Below are 19,284 nucleotides of genomic sequence, written 5' to 3'. Positions count from 1 at the left end.
ATCAATTGGACACAAGGGCGGAGAATCGCATTTTTTGGGGGGGTTGGACTTCATTCGTTTTTTTGGGGTTATAGCCCCGAGCACATAGACTGCGTGTTCAGATAGCATTTACTGTGGATGACGGTTTATGGGATTTTTTATTAAATATTTCCAACCAGTTGTAGGGGTTCTGCTTTGGGTGAGTTGCTAATTTGTTTTCGTTTCGGAACTGGCTGAATGGCGAAACACAATGTAAATTAAATGCCATTGCTGTAATCATCGCCTAATGTGAAATAGAACAACTAATGCTGTCCGTAAGGTGTGAAATTGTAATCAATAAACGTATTATTATTTATGCAGTTTTGCATGTATTACATCCTGTTTCAGAGGCAAAATGTTTCATAGTTATGAAACAGTAAGTAGCCTATAGATATTTTTGTGTAAAATATCAAAATCAATTTAATTTGCGCATTTTATTGTTAATGTGATTTAATCTTACAGTTAAATTGTTAATAGAATTAAAATATTAACATTTGAGCTACGTCTAGTTACATGCAATCAATAAATGGCCGAGTTACGACTATATTGACTAAATTTGGTTTGATTAATTCTAAGAGTAGGGGAGAAATAAGCTACATTTTGCCTTCTCAAAATGTACCATCATTAGATACAACAAATGGTTCTAAATAAGAAAGGCACGCACAACTGAGTTGTCACGCAAGGGCTCGTGCTCAGCCTGAAACCTTTTGCCTCCGGAATTGTCCCCAAGTAGTCCCAGTGACATAGATCTGAAGCTCAGCGTTAGTGACGCGATGACAGTGACACACTTTCACTGTAAAAATACTGCAAAAATAATTTATTAAATTGTATTAGAATGGTATACAATACAAACACGTTTCAAACTGTTCACATAAATACCGCATGCCTTTTTTACATTTACGTTTCATTTCAAAACAATGCCATTAACAAAAGGCATATGTACTTTCCCGGAGGAGACAGCACACACCAATAGCAGCACAGCAAGACGGGAGACAGAAGTCAGTACTAGTCATCCAGCATGTAGTTGGGGTTGACCACTAGTAAGGGGTCCTCTTCTGTCCTAGGCTCCTCCCCCTCTCCCCCAACCTTCTTCAGGCCTGTCTTGGTCAACTCAATTATGATGTGATCCTGCAATTTAAAGGATTTTCTCAATGTTGTATCTGGAACCAGTATTTAAGCATATGTTCAGTCACTGTTAATGCCAGTTACCATCTCCATGGTGATTGTTACACTTGTATCAACACTGTGCTAATGACATATATATATATATATATATATGGCAAAGACCTGAATGTACCTTTTATATAGAACCTTACAATACAGTAATCCTGCCTGCAGAATTAGTTTTTGTTGCAGTCTTGTAAAAAGGAACACCATTCCGAAACTGTTGTACCCCTTAATTATCTGCTGCACTTACAACAAGCACTATTTGTAAATCTATTTAAGAAAAAAAAATTCTGGCTAAATGAATTATACAAAGTTGTAAGTTTCCAAATATTTTCGTTTGCCTCCTGCTTTTCTCCACCCTCTCTGATCCAGTGTTGGCACTCCGTCCTGAGAGGGAGAACCTACGTAGTGGATGAGGCGGTGAAGAACCTTCTCAATCAGGCTCTTCTTGGCGATCAGCTCTGCCTCAGTGTCGATCTCTCCCTCCATCTCCTGCAGGTACCAGTTGATCAGCTCGCTCTTCTTCAGAGAACCCTCATCATCCACTGCCAGGCAGACACACAGGCATTACTTTGTTGAAGTCAGATGGGAATGATAATATTCTACAAAGTCAATTTTGGGCCATAAACAAACCAAGTTAAAATGAATTAACCCCAAACCCTTCAATTAAATAATCAATACATTAAAAAAAATCTGATTTCCATGCCTTGGTCATTTGATTATGAGACCGATACGATTCTCCTGAGGTATATACACTTATGTGTACTTTATGAACATGCCCACGTGTCTATATACACATATATCAATATGCTCTAATGAAAACATTTGAAAGAGATTCTACTGAGATATCCGATGACAAGTGTCTTTGACTTGAAAGAGATTCTACTGAGATATCCGATGACAAGTGTCTTTGACATGACTATCCTGTCTGTCAGATGGGTCTTACAGTCTTCAAGCTTCTGCATGTGGAGGACCAGGAGGTTGGAGATTCTTCTGTACTCGGAGAAGGTCATCTTGAAAGCCGGTTGGGCGGCGGCAATGCTCTTCTCTGACCGGATTGGCTGCTGGTCTACATCCACAGCCTTTCCAGGGTGACCATTGGTCCCCTCGGTTCCACTGGTCCCATTGGTTCCCTGTGACTCTGCCCCCAGCATGTCGTGATCTAAACACGTTCAGGGTGGGAAAGGGCAGTCTACAGAACACAAAACCTATATAGTACATTTCATTTCTATACACAGTGTTGGCTGAATATATTGTATTTCGAGTCAATACGAGATTATATATATATATGTGTATATATATATATACACAGCCAACACTGTGTAGAGGCGAGTGCACTACTTTATGCTATGAACCACAGAGGTAGTTGTAAGTGTCCGGTAGCAGAGTGTCTGACCAGTGATGTCCTGTGAGTCCGGCTGGTCCTGGTCAAAGCTGATGTCGGGAGAGTCCACCCGGATGATGGACTTGTTCAACAGACGGAACGCCTCCTTCACATGCTTGGGGTGCACCTGAGGAGGAGAGTAATTGATGTTTTCTAACCATCAGAACTTTTCTATCAAAAGCTATGAACTGGTTTAGACTGGTCTGAACAGGAGTGATGGTGAAAGCGGGGGTGTGAGGGAGACACCTCGTCGGAGCAGTAGAGGCGCGCCATGGCTTCGGACAGTCTGAGCATGCTCTCCAGCTGGCGGACTGTGATTCGCCAGGATGACTTGGAGCTCCCGGCGTCCCTCTGGCGTAGACGCTTGTACTGGTCCACCACAAACTCCTGGGCCTCATGGGTAATCTGGGGGTCAGAGGTCAAACACACACACACAGGTCCACAAAGATCTTCTTTTATCCATACACAATAACTCAAATAAAAGTTTGTGTAGACAAGTTTTCTACAGATCAGCGTGATGCATAACCAGGTGAATACAACTATTCCCTCACAAACGTTTTCAGTTGTCCTGGAAACACTGCGGGTGAGTTAGCAGGGCATAAGTGGTGTGTTGCTGGAGGTCCTGACCTTAGGCTGGAACTGCCGAGCGAACAAGATGTATCTCTGGATCTCGTCAGTGGCGTACACTCTCTGCACCGACTCGATGTTCCTGCAGTGGAGGTCAACGATGCGTCGGGCGATGGCATAGTCCGTCACCTGGACACACACACACACACACACAATTCACCATAAAATTAAAAAAAGACAGAAATAACATTTTGAATTCGAGCAGCCTGAATTTTGTTCCATTTGAACTTCTGAAGCTTGAATGTTTTTTTTGTTGGAATTTTTAGGGTTCTGAATTTTATTGTTGGAATTTGAGCTACCTGAATTTCCGAACCTTGAATTTTTGGATCCAAATTTTATTTTTACATTAATATTTCAATTTCAATGTTAAAGCATTGTAAAAATTCAAACATTAAGTCGTTGATTTACCTCAATAGGAAGGTGAAAAGTTGCTAAATCTAGGGACATTGTGGCCAAGTTGGCAACACTGTTTAACCGATAGTAGAGACAGAAATGACATGCCGTCGTGTAAATAAGATAAATAACATAAGGCCATTTAGTTTGTTTTATAAAAGAGCAAGCTATATACCTGTTCTATAGTAAAGGTAACCTTAAATGACGTATTTTGTGATCGGGCGCTATATATACATATATATATATATATTAAAAAAAACTTGACCTTCCGGGGGGGGGGGGGCGTTGGGGGGGCGGGGGCACCCTGAACACGGTTGAGCATCCCTAATAGCGAGAGTACCTCATTGCACTCGTCCACCAGGATGAAGAAGAGATCAAAGCGGGACATGATGGGGGCAGACATGTTGACGTTCTGTTTGAGGGACTTGGAGCGGTTGTACCTGCCGTCGATAGGGTTGGCAGCGGCCAGGATGGAGGTGCGGGCGTTCAGCGTTGCCTGGCAACGCACAGGTGAGGTTCACACACAGGGAAACAAGCTTTAGAACAGTCACAGTATAATGTCAAGCGACAGAACTATTGCAGTGAATAAATAAGCCTGTAGCTATTTGAGGGTGCATGTATGGAAAGTGTGTGTGTGTACACAGTACCTTCACTCCAGCCTTGGTGATGGAGATGGTCTGCTGCTCCATCGCTTCATGAATCGCCACCTGGTCCTTCAGATCCATCTTATCAAACTCATCTATACAACACACTCCCTGAGATGCAGGGTGCCCGCACACACAGTGTCAGACCCAAATCATTCCTAGATAGAGTCTCAGCTCTACTTATAAAGTAGAATAGTAAATATATAGTATTTTTAGTATACAGTAGCAGTAGAAATTTTTTTTCCCATGTGGTGACCAGCTGAACCTTGTTCTAACTAAACACAGGACAAACATGTGTCGTTGAGCACCAAGGCCAGCCTGCAGGTCAGTGACCGTCTTACGTTGTCCGCCAGCATGAGGGCTCCTGCCTCGATGACAAACTCGTGGGACTCCTCGTCTCTGACCACAGCAGCCGTCAGCCCAGCGGCACTGCTGCCCTTCCCACTGGTGTACACCGCCCGGGGGGCAAAGTCCTCCACATGCCTGGGGGGGCACACACACACACCTTCCATCTTCACAGGTATATACAATATGTATGTACCTGCGTTTACAATATGAATGTGGCTGTATGGAGGTGCGCGTGTCCTGTGGGCGGAGCAGTACTTGAGGAACTGACGATATGAATGTGCCGTATGGAGGTGCGTGCGTGTCCTGTGGGCGGAGCAGTACTTGAGGAACTGGCTCTTGGAGGTGCTGGGGTCTCCCACGATGCACACGTTAATGTCCCCCCTCAGAGACGTGCCCTCCATGGTCGTCTTGCCGACGCCGCCGAACAGCATCAGGAGGATGCCGCGCTTGATCTCGTCGTTACCTGGAGTCGCGCGCACACACACGCACACACAAACACGCCATGAGGAGGAGGAGCTTCAAAACCCTCCCAACATACATGTTTCATTAACAGTGATAAAACTAAGACAGAGGCTGGGGGTGGTTTGGGGGTGGTTTGGGGGAGGCTGGGGGTGGTTTGGGGGAGGCGTGGGGGAGGCTGGGGGTGGCTGACCGTGGATGGTGGGGAAGAGGCTGCTGCAGATGTTGTGGTAGAGGTTCTTGTCCTGGCTCATCTCAAACACCTTCTCCCACTCCTGGACCGTCATCTGGTTCTTGACGCTCTCCGCTGTCTGGTCCTCCTGCCGCAGCTCCTTCCCCCCGAACTGGGTCATGGGGTCAGAGGTCATGGGGTCAGAGGTCACGGCCTTACACCCACTTCATAACTGCATATCACCAAAACAAACACGGCAGTTTCTGTTCAGTGGCTGGCACCAACCACTGCAATACTGTTAGAACTGTGCACTTTGAGCACCTGATAACCTGTTGTACTTGTATTGTATGCAGGATTTGCACATCATTTTGGATAAAAGCTGAATGAATAAATATAATGTGTATGTCCTGCCAAAGTAAATTCCTTGTCTGTGCAAACTTTCATGGCGATTAAAACCCTTTTTGATTCTGATTATAATGTGGACTATCTCATGGGCTTAATATGAGCTGTGGGCTGGGGTCCTGAATGAGGGAACCATGGACAGACCCTGGGGTTGGTGGGGGCCACGTAGCAGGCCAGGAAGGCCAGTTTGTAGGACAGATCGCGGACCCCCAGAGCCTTCAGACCCTGGATGCCCTCCGCCTGAAAGCCCTCCCTCCCGGTCACTCTGCTGCTGGTCTCGGACCTGGTGCCTGGGAAGACCGGAAGAAGGTCATGGTTTATCTCACACACCAAGAGCAGGGTAGGGCCTGGCCTGTGGAAACAAATCAGTGACATCATGTTTTGAATTTCAAAAGGCATTGAATACTTGATATTAAAATGTTAACGCCACTGAATTTGTTGGTTTTGAATTCACCTCTTTGAAATATGAATTTATTTAACCCTTGTGTTCTCCTCGGGTCGTTCTGACCCATCAGTCATTGTGACCCACCGTCGTATTGCGACAACTTTACCGCATACAAAAACAAAGTGAAGCATTTTCTTTTAACCGTCGGGCTGTCTCAGACCCCCCACATTGCGAAGGTTAAAAGAAAAGTATTTTTATTTGTTTTTGTATTGGGTAAAATTGGGTAAACACAATGATGGTTCGTTATGAACCTTTGGGTCATGTGACCCGAAGGCAGCACGAGGGTTAATTGTAAAAAACTGCAGACCTCTCTCCTCAGGGCCCTCTCATCCAGGTGTAGCTGCAGGCAGTCATACATGCAGATCAGTCATACAATCACAGCCTGGGGTCTGAGGAGAGGTCCGGTCGAGGGTATCCCGGATGTTGCAATATTTTTGGTATGAATTTTAGGGATATGAATTTCACCCTTCGAATGTATTTATTTTTATATTTTTGGGATATGAATTTTACTGTTGATTTTGAGCAACCTGAATTTCTGATCCTTGAATTTTGGGATCTGATTTTTTAAACCTTGAAATAAATTAATATTTCAATTTTAAAGAGGTGAATTCCAACCAACACATTTGCTGGTGTTTAAATTTCAATATTAAGTACTCAATGCCTTTTAAAATTCCAAACATGTCACTGATTTGCTTACATAGGCTACTGGGCTGTTACTGGTGGACGTCAAATGTCTACAAATGTGTGGTCAGGACAAAGATTAAGATTCTACATGTGCACCGTATATCTATTCAGTTGGCCTATTTGAATTCTCAAGAATGGATTACTCCATCCGGCCAGACGATCTCTGACCTGACACAATTACACAGGTGCAAACACATCATCACTGAAACAATGAGCGCTATGCGACGACCTGGGAGAAACTAAAAGTTGTAAACGTTGATTTGTGACCTGCGATGGCGAGAACAGAGACGTCAGGGACTACGATGAGCGCGCCTGTGAAGTCACAGCGGTCTCCGGCCTGGGCGCTCTCCACGGCCTCGGCCCTCAGGACCACCTCCACACTGCGGGGGATGCTGCCCCGGGGGAGCTCCGCCTGGGTCTCCTGGATACGCACCTGGGGGCGGGTGTGGGTAGGAGGGACAGGAGGGGGTAGGAGGGACAGGAGGGGGCGGGTGGGGGTAGGAGGGACAGGAGGGGGCAGGTGGGGATAGGAGGGGGCAGGTGGGGGTAGGAGGGACAGGAGGGGGCAGGTGGGGATAGGAGGGGGCGGGTGGGGGTAGGAGGGACAGGAGGGGGCAGGTGGGGATAGAAGGGGGCGGGTGGGGGTAGGAGGGATAGAAGGGGGCGGGTGGGGGTAGGAGGGATAGGAGGGGGCGGGTGGGGGTAGGAGGGACAGGAGGGGGCAGGTGGGGATAGGAGGGGGCGGGTGGGGGTAGGAGGGACAAGAAGGGGCGGGTGGGGGTAGGAGGGACAGGAGGGGGCAGGTGGGGATAGAAGGGGGCGGGTGGGGGTAGGAGGGATAGGAGGGGGCGGGTGGGGGTAGGAGGGACAGGAGGGGGCGGGTGGGGGTAGGAGGGATAGGAGGGGGCGGGTGGGGGTAGGAGGGATAGGAGGGGGCGGGTGGGGGTAGGAGGGACAGGAGGGGGCGGGTGGGGGCACCATATAAAAAGGGGTACAATGTACAGTGTTGTGCTAAGGTCTTAGTCCAGAAGTGCATAGTTCTGCTATCAATACTGTTAGAACTATGCACTTCTGATCCTTGATCTTCTGTGGTATTAGAACTATGCACTTCTGATCCTTGATCTTCTGTGGTATTCTCTATGCACTGTCCATTTGTATGTCACTTTAGATATGTATGGATGTACAATGAATGCTAGTTACAGATAAAACATCTGCTAAATGAATAAACGTAAAAAAGTACAAAGTAAATGTACCTTCTGGAAGTCCACAAACCGAGACTTGTTTGTGTCCAACATAAACCTCATGCGGTTGGAGCAAACGGGGTTCTTGCAGATTGACGGTTGCGTATACTTGAACTGCTGCTCCACGTCTTTGACGACTGACTGGCAGTCCAGACACAGGAAAGTACCGCTCACCAGCTCAGGGTGGACCGGGTGGGTGCGCACCACCTGACCGCTAATCCGGAGGAGGGTTCCGATACGGGCCGTGGAGAGCTCTCGGATCCTGAGTGAAAGCGGTAAGGAGAGGAGGATGAGGAGACCTTTAGAGGTCGACCTCATGAACCTGAACTGACAACTTCGTAGCCTACACAATAATACTGCATTACTGACAAATAGCGCTAACAATAACAGTGGGCTGAGTGCAATACTGTAGACCCTACTTCTGTTTGGTGGGGAAATCTGAGAAGGCCACATAGAACTCTTTGCTGGGTGGGATGTTGCCATGATCTCGGGCAAAGTGGCGTACGGCTCTGCACATGTATGGATAAACTCTGGGGAATAAAATACGTTAAAAAGGTGATCCTTTCAACGTGATAAATAATAAAAGCATATTCAACCCGGGAATCATTGTGGTCAGCTTCAGATATAACCCGTTGTAGACACTAATCCCCCCAACAAATTGATGGCAAATTGCAAATGCAATAGGGCAGGTTGTGGTTAAATGAAATATCAGATACCCATAAATCTAGGGCCAGGATACCGTTTAAACACTAGACCTAATCATACTAACCGATAATAATCCTCCTGAATGGTGGTGGCCAGCTGTTGGTTGAAGTGCTCGATGTTGGTGAAGTTAACGACCAGCGTGTTCCTCTCAGGCCGAATCAGCTCCTCGGCGTCAGGTAAATACAGAATCTCCCCGTTTGGATTCTGAAACCTGTGCGAAAGATATGAGGTGTGTAAACTTCTGCTGTTCCGAGCACTGGTTAGGCTACAACAGGCTACGGAAGGTTGTTTAATGATCTAGAGTTCCCCGTTTAACTATTTTCGACAACTTAACTCTTCCAGGAATTCGAGAAATAATTTTTGACATTTCTCCGCGAGGCCGTCTTTCACTTGCACTCCCGATCCGCTGTTTTCAACCGAGGGTTCCATCACTTAACATCAGACCACTTGCTGCCACAGTGAGCGGTTTACCTCTTTCAAAAATCGCCTACCAGGTATGATTGCACACCTGTCACTCACGAAAGCAGTCAACCTCGAATGATTACTAACCCCGCCTATATCTGGACAGAACAGGACATCGGGTAATGAGGTAATTTCCCTCTTAAGAAATGAAGACAATCAAAGAGCATACAGAAACCTTTAATTTTTATTTACCACACATTTAAAAAAAGGTGAAGCACACTATACAAATGTTTTTTTTTTCTGGAAGCAAATAATGATGCAGATTACACTTTCTTCTACAGGCCTTTATTCAAACACACAGATTTGCTCTCTGTCAGTGCAGCTAAAATCGCCTTCCTCATTCTCGTTTTTTTAATATTTTTGAATATAACATAACCTTCTTTATGGTGCTACTGCCAGGTGAAACAGCAGCTAGCTTCATATCATCATAAACTGATGTCTTTATGCTTTAAATGCAGATAGGCAGTAGCATGCAACCAGTACTCTGTGCGTTCTTTAGATTGGGGCTTTTTTTCTGTCATGTTTTAACTTTTGCAAGGTAAAGGTGAACGTTTGAGGTCTCTGACTGTCCATATTTACATATCAAAATGTTATCTTGTCAATCCTGAGCGATTCCGATGGGATCTTCCGACACTAGCGACAAGCAGCCAATCCTCGTTCTCCGAGATTTAAAAGGGAAGTCCAGCTCAGCAAACCATCTCGATTTCGATACCCAGGACTCCTTTGTCTCTCTCTGTTTGCGAGCGTGTGTTCCCCCTCCGGCGTTTGCGCTCCCGACAACATCGGTCAAATGTCAAAAGGAATGATGTTTGACTCAAGAGACATCTTAACGAAAAACGAAAAAAAAAGACAAGAAAAATGGAGTGGGGTGGAGAAGAAGGTTAAAGATGTCATTTGTTTTAAGCCAGGTAGCTGTAGGTGTCTTTCTCCCCATCTACACGCTCCAGATACTCCTTCTCAATCAGGATGTCGATACATTTCTGAAAGACACAAACAAACAAAAGGATGGGTTTTTTTTTTTAACAGCTTGGCGGAAGCTGATAATGAGTTCTTTAGTGGTTATAATGAGAGGCTCTGATTCAGACTCCAGCGTAATATGGTATGGGTTGATCTACGGGGGTTTACTGGGGTGGTCTACTGGGGTCATGTACTAGGGTCGTGTACTGGGGTCTGCGGTGGTCTGCTGTGGGGTGGTACCTTGATGACGGGGACACGAGGTTTGAACCTGGAGGAGAGCTGGTTGAGGACCTCAGCCAGGAGCTGCTGGTGTTTCAGCACCTTCCTCATCTTCATGATCCTCACGATAGCAGCCTGCAGAGAGGGGCGGGGTTACAGGAGAGATGATGGGGAGGTGACCGATGTGCAAGACTTCATTTTTCACCCATCAACAGAAATCGTCTCCACACAGACCAGGCTTGAGAGCGGTCGTAACACACGGTGACACAGGTCGAAAGAGAGTTGATGGGTAAGATTGTAGTTGATGACAATTTTTTTTACGGGTCTGCATAGTCTCCAAGCATGCCCTGGCAAACACAGGACGTAACGTCAGACATCACACCGCCGGGGGGGAGAGCAGTACCTGTATTAACAACTTCCTGTCCTCCTCAATGTTCTTGTGAGTCGTTTCCTGTTCCTGTTTCTGCTCCGTCTTCATTGGCACGTTGATATTCACCCGCAGTTTCTTGCTGCAAACACACAAAATCAACCAAGGTCACTAAACTACCACAGTAACCACAACATAGGGAGCGTTACATGGACTCTGAAGGCTTGTTTGAGGCCGACAACACCAACCAGACATTGTCGAATTTCTCAAAGCTACAGTTTGTCTACAGAACTACAGTTTGTAAGTAAACGTAGCTAAAGCTAGTTGTTCCAGCTACTGTGGGTCATGGGTGTAACTCCTCCTCTAGTTGACTGCAGCGGCCGTGTCTGCTCACTCACTTCTTGTATCCGAGGAAGAGCTTTATTAGGGTGTCCGGTTTGAACTCCACCTCGTCCACGTTGGCATTCTCGTCCTCGAGCACCTGGAGGAAGGAAGGAGTCAGGAGGCGGAGTCAGATGGAAACCCCCGACAGAGAGGTTGTGATAGCGCAGTGCCAAGCTGCCAACTACCACTACTACTACTACCACCTCACACGGTGAGAGGCCATAATCATAATCAGAATAGTTAGAATCATAGTTATCTGAACATCAGTCAGAGGCAGTCAGCTCAGCCGTGCTCCAGTGTGGAAGGACCTGGGACAAACTGAACAGTCTCAGGACTTGAGGTATCCAATACCTCAATACCTGAGATCCAATGTACTCACCAGTAGTTTGGACTTCAACAGGATCTGTAGAACCTGCACCAATATATCCTGGATGATGGAAAAAGCCACGCCGTCAGCACTCACAGGCACAACAAAATGCTTCAATCCCATCAGTACAGCTGGTGGACCATGTGACTGCAGATCAAGAGGTTGCAGGTTGAAAGTGCGGCGTAGAAGCGCGGGCTGCCACTCACTATTTTGATCTGTGTGCTGTCAGTGAGCTGCTGGACGGTGTACAGGTCCTCAGTGTTGTACTGCAGCAGGATGGCCATCTGGAACGTGGACGCCTGAGGGACAAACAGCAACACAACGGAACCATGTTTCCTGGTGGAACAGGGGAACTGAGTGGATCAGGTCAGAGCGTGGTACAACATGGTAGAACAGGGGAACTGAGTGGATCAGGTCAGAGCGTGGTACAACATGGTAGAACAGGGGAACTGAGTGGATCAGGTCAGAGCGTGGTACAACATGGTAGAACAGGGGAACTGAGTGGATCATGTCAGAGCGTGGGAGAACATGGTAGAACAGGGGAACTGAGTGGATCAGGTCAGAGCGTGGGAGAACATGGTAGAACAGGGGAACTGAGTGGATCAGGTCAGAGCGTGGTACAACATGGTAGAACAGGGGAACTGAGTGGATCAGGTCAGAGCGTGGTACAACATGGTAGAACAGGGGAACTGAGTGGATCAGGTCAGAGCGTGGTACAACATGGTAGAACAGGGGAACTGAGTGGATCATGTCAGAGCGTGGGAGAACATGGTAGAACAGGGGAACTGAGTGGATCAGGTCAGAGCGTGGGAGAACATGGTAGAACAGGGGAACTGAGTGGATCAGGTCAGAGCGTGGTACAACATGGTAGAACAGGGGAACTGAGTGGATCAGGTCAGAGCGTGGTACAACATGGTAGAACAGGGGAACTGAGTGGATCAGGTCAGAGCGTGGTACAACATGGTAGAACAGGGGAACTGAGTGGATCAGGTCAGAGCGTGGTACAACATGGTAGAACAGGGGAACTGAGTGGATCAGGTCAGAGCGTGGGAGAACTGGTGGATCGTCTGAGAGTGATGGGCCGTGTACCTGCAAGGTGTATCTGTTCTTGAAACAGTTGGTGACCAGCTCTCCTTTGGACAGGTGGTAGAGCCAGGTGAGCTTGCGGCCGCTGTGTCTGCTGGCATAGAAGGCTGTGAACCTCTGGTAGCTCCGCTCCAACTGGAGACAGGAGGAGATGAAGAGGGATATGGATGAGGAGGGGTGATGGATGGGAAGATCCATATCAGAATGATCCTGATTTTTAGGTCATTGTATTGTGTGTGTGTTGGTTCTTTGTATATTGTGTGTTTGGGGGGTAAGAGAAGGTACTGGTGTGACCTCTAACCTCAGAGGGCAGGGCGAACGTACAGGACTGCTGGAACGGCCAGGACCCTGAGCTGAGCACCTGGATACTGAAGTCCACTGTGACACACACACACGCACTCAGGGTTAGAGTCTGGTTCCAGCAGGTTCTGGGGTGATGAGCCCCCCCCCCCCCCCCCTCCCTGGTGTCTCAGTCAGGGGAGCTACTCACAATCCAGGGGTTCAGAGTTGGTGAGGTGCTTCTTGAACTGCTCGTTCAGGTCTTTGCTGACTCCTATGTCCTGGAACATTCTCTGGAGCTTGGACGTGTACTCGAAGCCACAGGCTTGCTGTTGGGCGGAAGAACAAATGGATTACTGAACAAAATGGTGCCAAAGGAAATGCACAACATATTAGCTATAAAGCTATATATCATATAGCTATATTTAGATATTATCTATAGTATACATAATCATCTATGAAGATAGATCTGCATTATCGTTCAGACGTACCTTTAGTTTGGAAATCATGCTGGCCTCGGCATCGTCACTGGCACTGTTCTGGTGGACTAACCGCTTGGCCAGCATCTTGGCATAGAACTTCTGGAACACGTCCTTGTCCTCGATGTACTTGAAGACCACCATCTGAGGGGAGGAGTGAAGAACGATGAGAGGACTCAAGAGGGAGGGGTCTAGAACGTTGAGAGGGTCTGAAGGGAGGACTCTAGAACGGTGAGAGGGTCTGAAGGGAGGACTCTAGAACGTTGAGAGGGTCTGAAGGGAGGACTCTAGAACGGTGAGAGGGTCTGAAGGGAGGACTCTAGAACGGTCAGAGGGTCTGAAGGGAGGACTCTAGAATGGTGAGAGGGTCTGAAGGGAGGACTCTAGAATGGTGAGAGGGTCTGAAGGGAGGACTCTAGAACTTTGAGAAGGACTGCTGGATGTAATAAACAAGATGCAGCTGTCAACAGCCGGAGTCACAACTCACCACTTGGTTGAGAGTGTCCTCCAATTCAGCCTCCTCTGGGTTCTTAGAGCTGGGGAGAGAGGGAGAGAGAGAGGGAGAGAGAGTCAGTATGTACCCTCTCAGGCAGCACTGCAACATGAACTACCGTGTTGTGAGAGCAATACTGGACAAACGTGACCGAACAGGGACAGAGAGAGACAGACCTCTTCTTCAGCAGCGAGTCACAGTATCTGGCCAGCAGCTCTGGAGACTTGCTGGAGGACTGCACCATCTTGGTCACAGCATTGTTGTTGATGAAACGACCGCAAGCCTGTAGAGAGAGAGAGAGAGCTGCTGAATGATACAAGCCATTGTCTTGGTAATACTGGTGGTGGCCCAGTTCATAGAACTTTCTGATGAAGTCGTCGTTCTAAGATCTAGGGCAGCATCCACACTAGGGATGCACATAATTAACTGTGTAACCGTTAACCGACAATACGAATATTTACCGGTTAACACTATCGGTTAAACATTGTTGCCAATTTAGCGACAATGTCGCTAGATTTAGCAACATTTCATTTTCCCTATTGAAAAATCTAGCGCCTAGCGAAAAAATCTCACGACTAGCGACAACATTTTTGCAACGTTCTGATACTTTGGCAATCTTCGTTCTCATTGTTGAGCAGCAGCAAAATAACTGTTTTCGTTTTGTTCATCCGTCTTGTTCTGTTGTTGTTTATGCTGCTATTTAAAAATAAACCCCTTGTGGGCCAAAAAAATATTTGTTGTATTGTTTTTGTTTTTTTATGGGTCACACACTCTAAATGTATTATCTTGTCAGTTAACGGTTATTGGTCGTTAACGTGCTTCGTTTATCGGTCAATTTCTTTGTTGCAAAATAAGCATCCCTAATCCACACGCCTCACCTTGTCCAGAGCAGCGACAAAACCAGCGTCGTTGTTGAAGGCAGACATGACAAGGGCGTTGTACTTCTTGTGAACATCCAGGATGGTCTGGACGTACATCTTGGGATCCTGCACAGAACCACAGAAGAAGGTCAGAAGGAAACAATAGCATCGTTTCTAGAACATTCCGCAGAGAGCAGCCGAGACAGAGTACAGGTAAAGAAAGAGAACTAAGTGTGTCATGAAAGAGAAGTGTAACGTATGTTGCGCTTAAAATAAAGCAATGCACAGGGGTAATTGGAACCCACGACCTCTCGATCGGCAGTCAAACACTCTGCCGCTGAGCTAAGGGCTTACGTTCAGAGCGGCTTCTCCACACTTCTCTATAGCAGCCAGGCCTTGGTTGTAGATGTGCGTTTCCAGAAGCTTCTTCAGCTCCCCTAGGCCGTCCGTGATGCGCGACACCAGGTTGTACATTCGACCGAGGTCTGACGAGACAGGAACAGGGGAGAGAAGAGGTGGGGGAGAGGAGAACGGCAGAGGATGAGAAGGAGACAAGAATTACAGAGGGAGATGATAAAAGGGAGAGATTGACAAGCGATGGTGGGAGGAGAGCGAGAGAAGGAGAGAGAAAGCAAGAGGGAGGGAGGGAATAGAGAAAGCAGGAGGGAGAGAAAGCAGGAGGGGAGGGAGAGAGACAGGATGAAAGACAAACCATGCATCCCTCCCTCCCCACACCTCCCTTCCTGTCCCTACCCTCGTTTTTATCTGCGTCCAGAAGGTTCTGGAACTCCGTGTGGAAGATCTCCAGGTGCTTCTCGATGAGGACCTGCTCACACTTGCGAGCCAGCTCGTCTTGCGTGCTCTCGTGGAGGTAGACCTGCACACGCCTCTGCTCCTCCAGGAGACGAGCCTCGGCCTGGACACACACACACACACACAGAATGTTAAACCACATGAGACATTAAGCCTCAATTTATAAAGCTACTTCCACAAGGCCCATACAGACCTGGACTCACAGACACAGCTGTGGTTCTGATGCAGGTCAGAGGGTGAAGGAACAGCACACACACACACACTACAAGGCCCCTGACCCACCTTTTTCATGTACTCAGTAACGGGGTTCTGCTGGAGAAACTCAGTGCTCTCTCTGGTGTAGAAGCGCTCTGTGTCGGCCAGGAACTGGCTCTCAAAGTACTCCTTATAGACGGACAGCGTGGGGCCTTTGGCGAAGGCATCGTCCTCGTTCAGACCCAACTCCACTGCAGACAGGAGACGTATCGGCACGCACACACACACACACCACACCTCAGTATACATGCTGGTGATCTGACTGAACGATCTCAAATCAACTGAGGCAGAACGTCTGAGTTGGTACCGTAGGACTGCACGACTCCACTGATGAGTCTGGTGTTGATGGTCTCTCCGTTACGCTCCTTCTCTATGAGCTTCAACACAGCGTTTGTGACCTTGGGAGACGGACGAAAGGTCAAAATGTGTGTACGTGTATCAACGTTTCAGACAAATGAGGGAACTAGGCTGTACGCAGGGATTTTAGGCCGCCAACAATACTTTATGGAGATATCGAAATCTGCTCACAATTTATTTACAGTGATTCCTATTTCCTATCGCAGTCTGTATGAGAGGTGCTTACTTGTTTGTTCAAAGGTCTAAAAAGGCATTCCCTCCACGTCACCAGGGCAAGCTGTAGAGCAGAGGAAAAGGGTGAGGATACAAGCAATAAAAGCAATTAGGATTAGACGTTATAAAATATATTTTATAAACAGAATGATCTACTGCCCATCATAGCCCAATATTTTTAAGCCTTTTGACGATAAGCTAATATAAATAACCACTAATGTGGAAAAAAAAACATTATTTACAAATAATCAGAACAACTTCAACTGGCTCCAACAACAGGGTATGCTTTGTCTGTTATTATTTCAGAATAGTGTGTGTGTGTGTGTGTGATGGGTCAGCCGTACAGAGTAGATTTCGTAGATCCCTTTGCGTCCCTCGTCACACTCGCGGCGGACCCAGTGGCGGTTGAGGTAGGCACAGATACCGTTGAGCACTTTACTAGAGAACCGGTAGTCTTCCCACTGCTGGGTGTAGAACTTCAACACGCTCTCATCCATCAGGTCCTCCCCGTCCTGAGGAGGTCAAGGACCAGAGGAGAGAAGAGGGATGGGAAGAGAGGAATGCGAGTCGCAGCAGAGCCAGATAGCAGGAAGGATAGGTGGAAGAGAGAACCGAATGTTAGTGTTGAATCAGCATTCCTTGTTCAGTCATTGCCTCAATCACTCACTTATTAAATCCCTCACTTGTTAAATCCCTCACACATTGACCCACTAACAGTCCTGTCTCAGTTCAAACAGGAAGTAACTCTTCAGTACCTTGAGCAGATTGGTCAGGTAGTTCTTGAGGAACTCCTTGAGTCTCTTGTAGAGCTCCAGACCCACAAACTGAGCCCCTCCAGGGGTGGGGGCCTTCTTGGAAGGCTTGGAGGGTGCAGGCCCCGCCCCGCGGGCCTGGTTGGACTGGTGCACGCTGGTACAGTAGTTATAAACATGTCTGGAGGGGCCGTCGTTAAGCGCACAACAACAGGGCACAACACTGGGTGTGGTGCAATTTGCAAGGTAGTTATCCACACCAGTTTATGGTTTTAGGTTCAATCCTATTCATTTTAATTGTATAATCATCATTAGCACATGACAAAGGCAATGAAGGCCTCATTGTGGAGATACATATTTTTGCTCCTGAGCTTGACAATTTTTGTCAAGACACCCCAAACCATCTGTTGCTCCTAGATAGTAATTCACACTTACACACACACACAAAACACACAGGCCCACGTCAGTCAGTCATGGATGCTGACAGTCCCATTCACTCACCACTCCATATGCAGCTCAGGAGCCAGGCTCCAGGGGCTGTGTGCTCAAGGATACGTGTAGAGTTCCATGTATCGTGACTTGGCCATGCTCTGCCTGGTGTAGACCTGCTGTATCCCTGCCCGCAGGTCATCCCAGATCTGGTCCAGACCGATCTGCTTCAGGCCGTGGGGGTTCTGGGGTCTGTTGGACGACATGGTCTCCTGGCTCCCTCTCTCTGCTCTGCTGCGACGGGCTCACTCGGGTTCTGGATCTCTCGTAGGGGGGGAAAGCCAGGAGTCACTCGTCCATAGGGGGTCGGAGGTGAGAGAGGACGAGCTGATGGGGCGAGAGAGACAGGGTGGGAGGAGTCCTCTCCTCGGAACGGCAGGTGGGCTTTGGAGGACCCCCGTTCTAAGTGGCGATCAGAAGTGCACCCTGCCTAGAGACCTGAGACACACACACCAAGCAAGCAATCAATTATTGATATACTGTATACTCCTTCCATGGTCATTCAGAAGCACAGCAAACTGCGTTGTGACGAGGTGGTGAAATAGTCCACTGCTGTCTGTGTTTAGGCTGGGCCTGGTGTCTGATACGTGCTCAGGTCTCCCGTCAGACCATAACCAGGACATGACAGCTGGGCCTGACCTTCAGTAGCTACTCCTTAGGAACGGACTCATTCAGTCCTACCCAGTCCAACCCCTCTGCAGTGGAAGGGGGAATATGGCTGACTGGACTGGGTTTTCCTTCACCCTGAAACCTAAACCACCCCTGCTGGCTGACTGTTCTACTCCTCTCTGCATTGGCTGTCTGTTCAATCAGGCAAGGCGCCAGTAGCAGGTATAACTACAAGGATTGGAGAATTAGGATGAAACGTTGTATTTATGCTGAAAGGGAGCCAACTGACAATCATGTGCACAAATGATTGTTGCCCAACAATAGTTGGGCAATAGTCAATAGTTACAAAAACCTTTAGCAATGGGTGAAAAATCCTGTCATAGTTCCACACTTCCATGTAACCATGGAAACAATGTTAAACTGAACTGAAAGAGGAGTGATATGCTTTCTAAAAATGTGTAAGCATTGCTGCTACAATAACAACAGCAAGCAAATGCGGAGGTAAAGTGTGCACACCAGGACACTTGATGACATGTCAACTACGTCAATGGCAGAAATCGTTTAGTAGTCTTCAGACTGCTAAACAGATATGCCCTAAAATTCCGGTGACACGTTAGCTACCAAGGAAAACAGACTGCCCAGCTTGCGAGAGAGGTGAGGCCTGGCTATGTTGTTCAGGCGCAAATATGTTGCTGCTAGCTCGCTAGTAGGCAAGCTACGGCAAGCCATCTGTTCGTGTAAGCAGAAGGCCAGTATTATTTTACGTGAAAATAATATAGACATTCTACAATATAATGGAGACTTATCCTCGACGTGTAAATCACAACAATATTATACAATACAAGTTTGATAAATATGGATATATTTTGGCTACTGAGCTAGCAAGCCTGGCTAGCTAGCTAACTCGATGACGTTAACAACCTACCTAGCTAATGTTAGCGCTCTTACCATCGTCCAACACTGCTCGTTGTAGTCTCCGACTCACAAAATGGTTAAAAAAATACACTAAAATATATTTTATATAACCTGAGCAATGAGTTTTAATGTTCACTTTCAAAAACAACCACCGTTTCCTACTAAATTATTTACTTTCCACTGCCACAACAATAGCTGCGGCAGTGCATTCAGATAGCACTTTTCAAGTCTGTGTTACC

General features: G+C 47.3%; 2 protein-coding genes across 4 annotated transcripts; both read right to left on the bottom strand.

Moving 5' to 3' along the window:
* Positions 1-813: 813 nt before the first annotated feature.
* mcm6l (MCM6 minichromosome maintenance deficient 6, like) lies at positions 814-9,184 on the bottom strand. 2 transcript variants are annotated; one of them, XM_062482010.1, is made up of 17 exons: positions 9,024-9,184; positions 8,754-8,900; positions 8,404-8,514; positions 7,997-8,246; positions 7,011-7,176; positions 5,759-5,904; positions 5,234-5,384; positions 4,903-5,044; positions 4,575-4,716; positions 4,237-4,344; positions 3,930-4,085; positions 3,197-3,325; positions 2,816-2,974; positions 2,582-2,696; positions 2,132-2,347; positions 1,527-1,730; positions 814-1,146 (listed from the first exon to the last, which is right to left on the bottom strand). In XM_062482010.1, exons 1-17 carry the CDS (start codon positions 9,116-9,118, stop codon positions 1,130-1,132), a joined length of 2,454 nt encoding a protein of 817 aa, XP_062337994.1. In that variant the 5' UTR covers positions 9,119-9,184; the 3' UTR covers positions 814-1,129. The 2 variants fall into 2 exon arrangements, with proteins under 2 accessions (XP_062337994.1, XP_062337993.1); XM_062482009.1 differs by having other exon boundaries at positions 816-1,146; positions 1,591-1,730; positions 9,024-9,181.
* A 128-nt stretch (positions 9,185-9,312) lies between these two features.
* On the bottom strand, positions 9,313-19,282 carry cul1a (cullin 1a). 2 transcript variants are annotated; one of them, XM_062481204.1, is made up of 22 exons: positions 19,056-19,282; positions 17,588-17,959; positions 17,036-17,213; positions 16,625-16,792; positions 16,294-16,344; positions 16,018-16,108; positions 15,738-15,901; positions 15,396-15,558; positions 14,997-15,127; positions 14,661-14,768; positions 13,959-14,065; positions 13,777-13,825; positions 13,302-13,433; positions 13,022-13,139; positions 12,833-12,909; positions 12,535-12,666; positions 11,652-11,744; positions 11,458-11,505; positions 11,093-11,175; positions 10,731-10,836; positions 10,349-10,462; positions 9,313-10,131 (listed from the first exon to the last, which is right to left on the bottom strand). In XM_062481204.1, exons 2-22 carry the CDS (start codon positions 17,725-17,727, stop codon positions 10,051-10,053), a joined length of 2,334 nt encoding a protein of 777 aa, XP_062337188.1. In that variant the 5' UTR covers positions 17,728-17,959; positions 19,056-19,282; the 3' UTR covers positions 9,313-10,050. The 2 variants fall into 2 exon arrangements, with proteins under 2 accessions (XP_062337188.1, XP_062337187.1); XM_062481203.1 differs by having other exon boundaries at positions 19,079-19,282.
* Positions 19,283-19,284: the final 2 nt, after the last annotated feature.

Source organism: Osmerus eperlanus, chromosome 16 (assembly GCF_963692335.1).
Source record: "Osmerus eperlanus chromosome 16, fOsmEpe2.1, whole genome shotgun sequence".
NCBI classification, from domain to species: Eukaryota; Metazoa; Chordata; class Actinopteri; order Osmeriformes; family Osmeridae; genus Osmerus; species Osmerus eperlanus.
The sequence above is the reverse complement of the archived record's forward strand: the minus strand, read 5'-3'. Positions and strand labels throughout refer to the sequence as shown.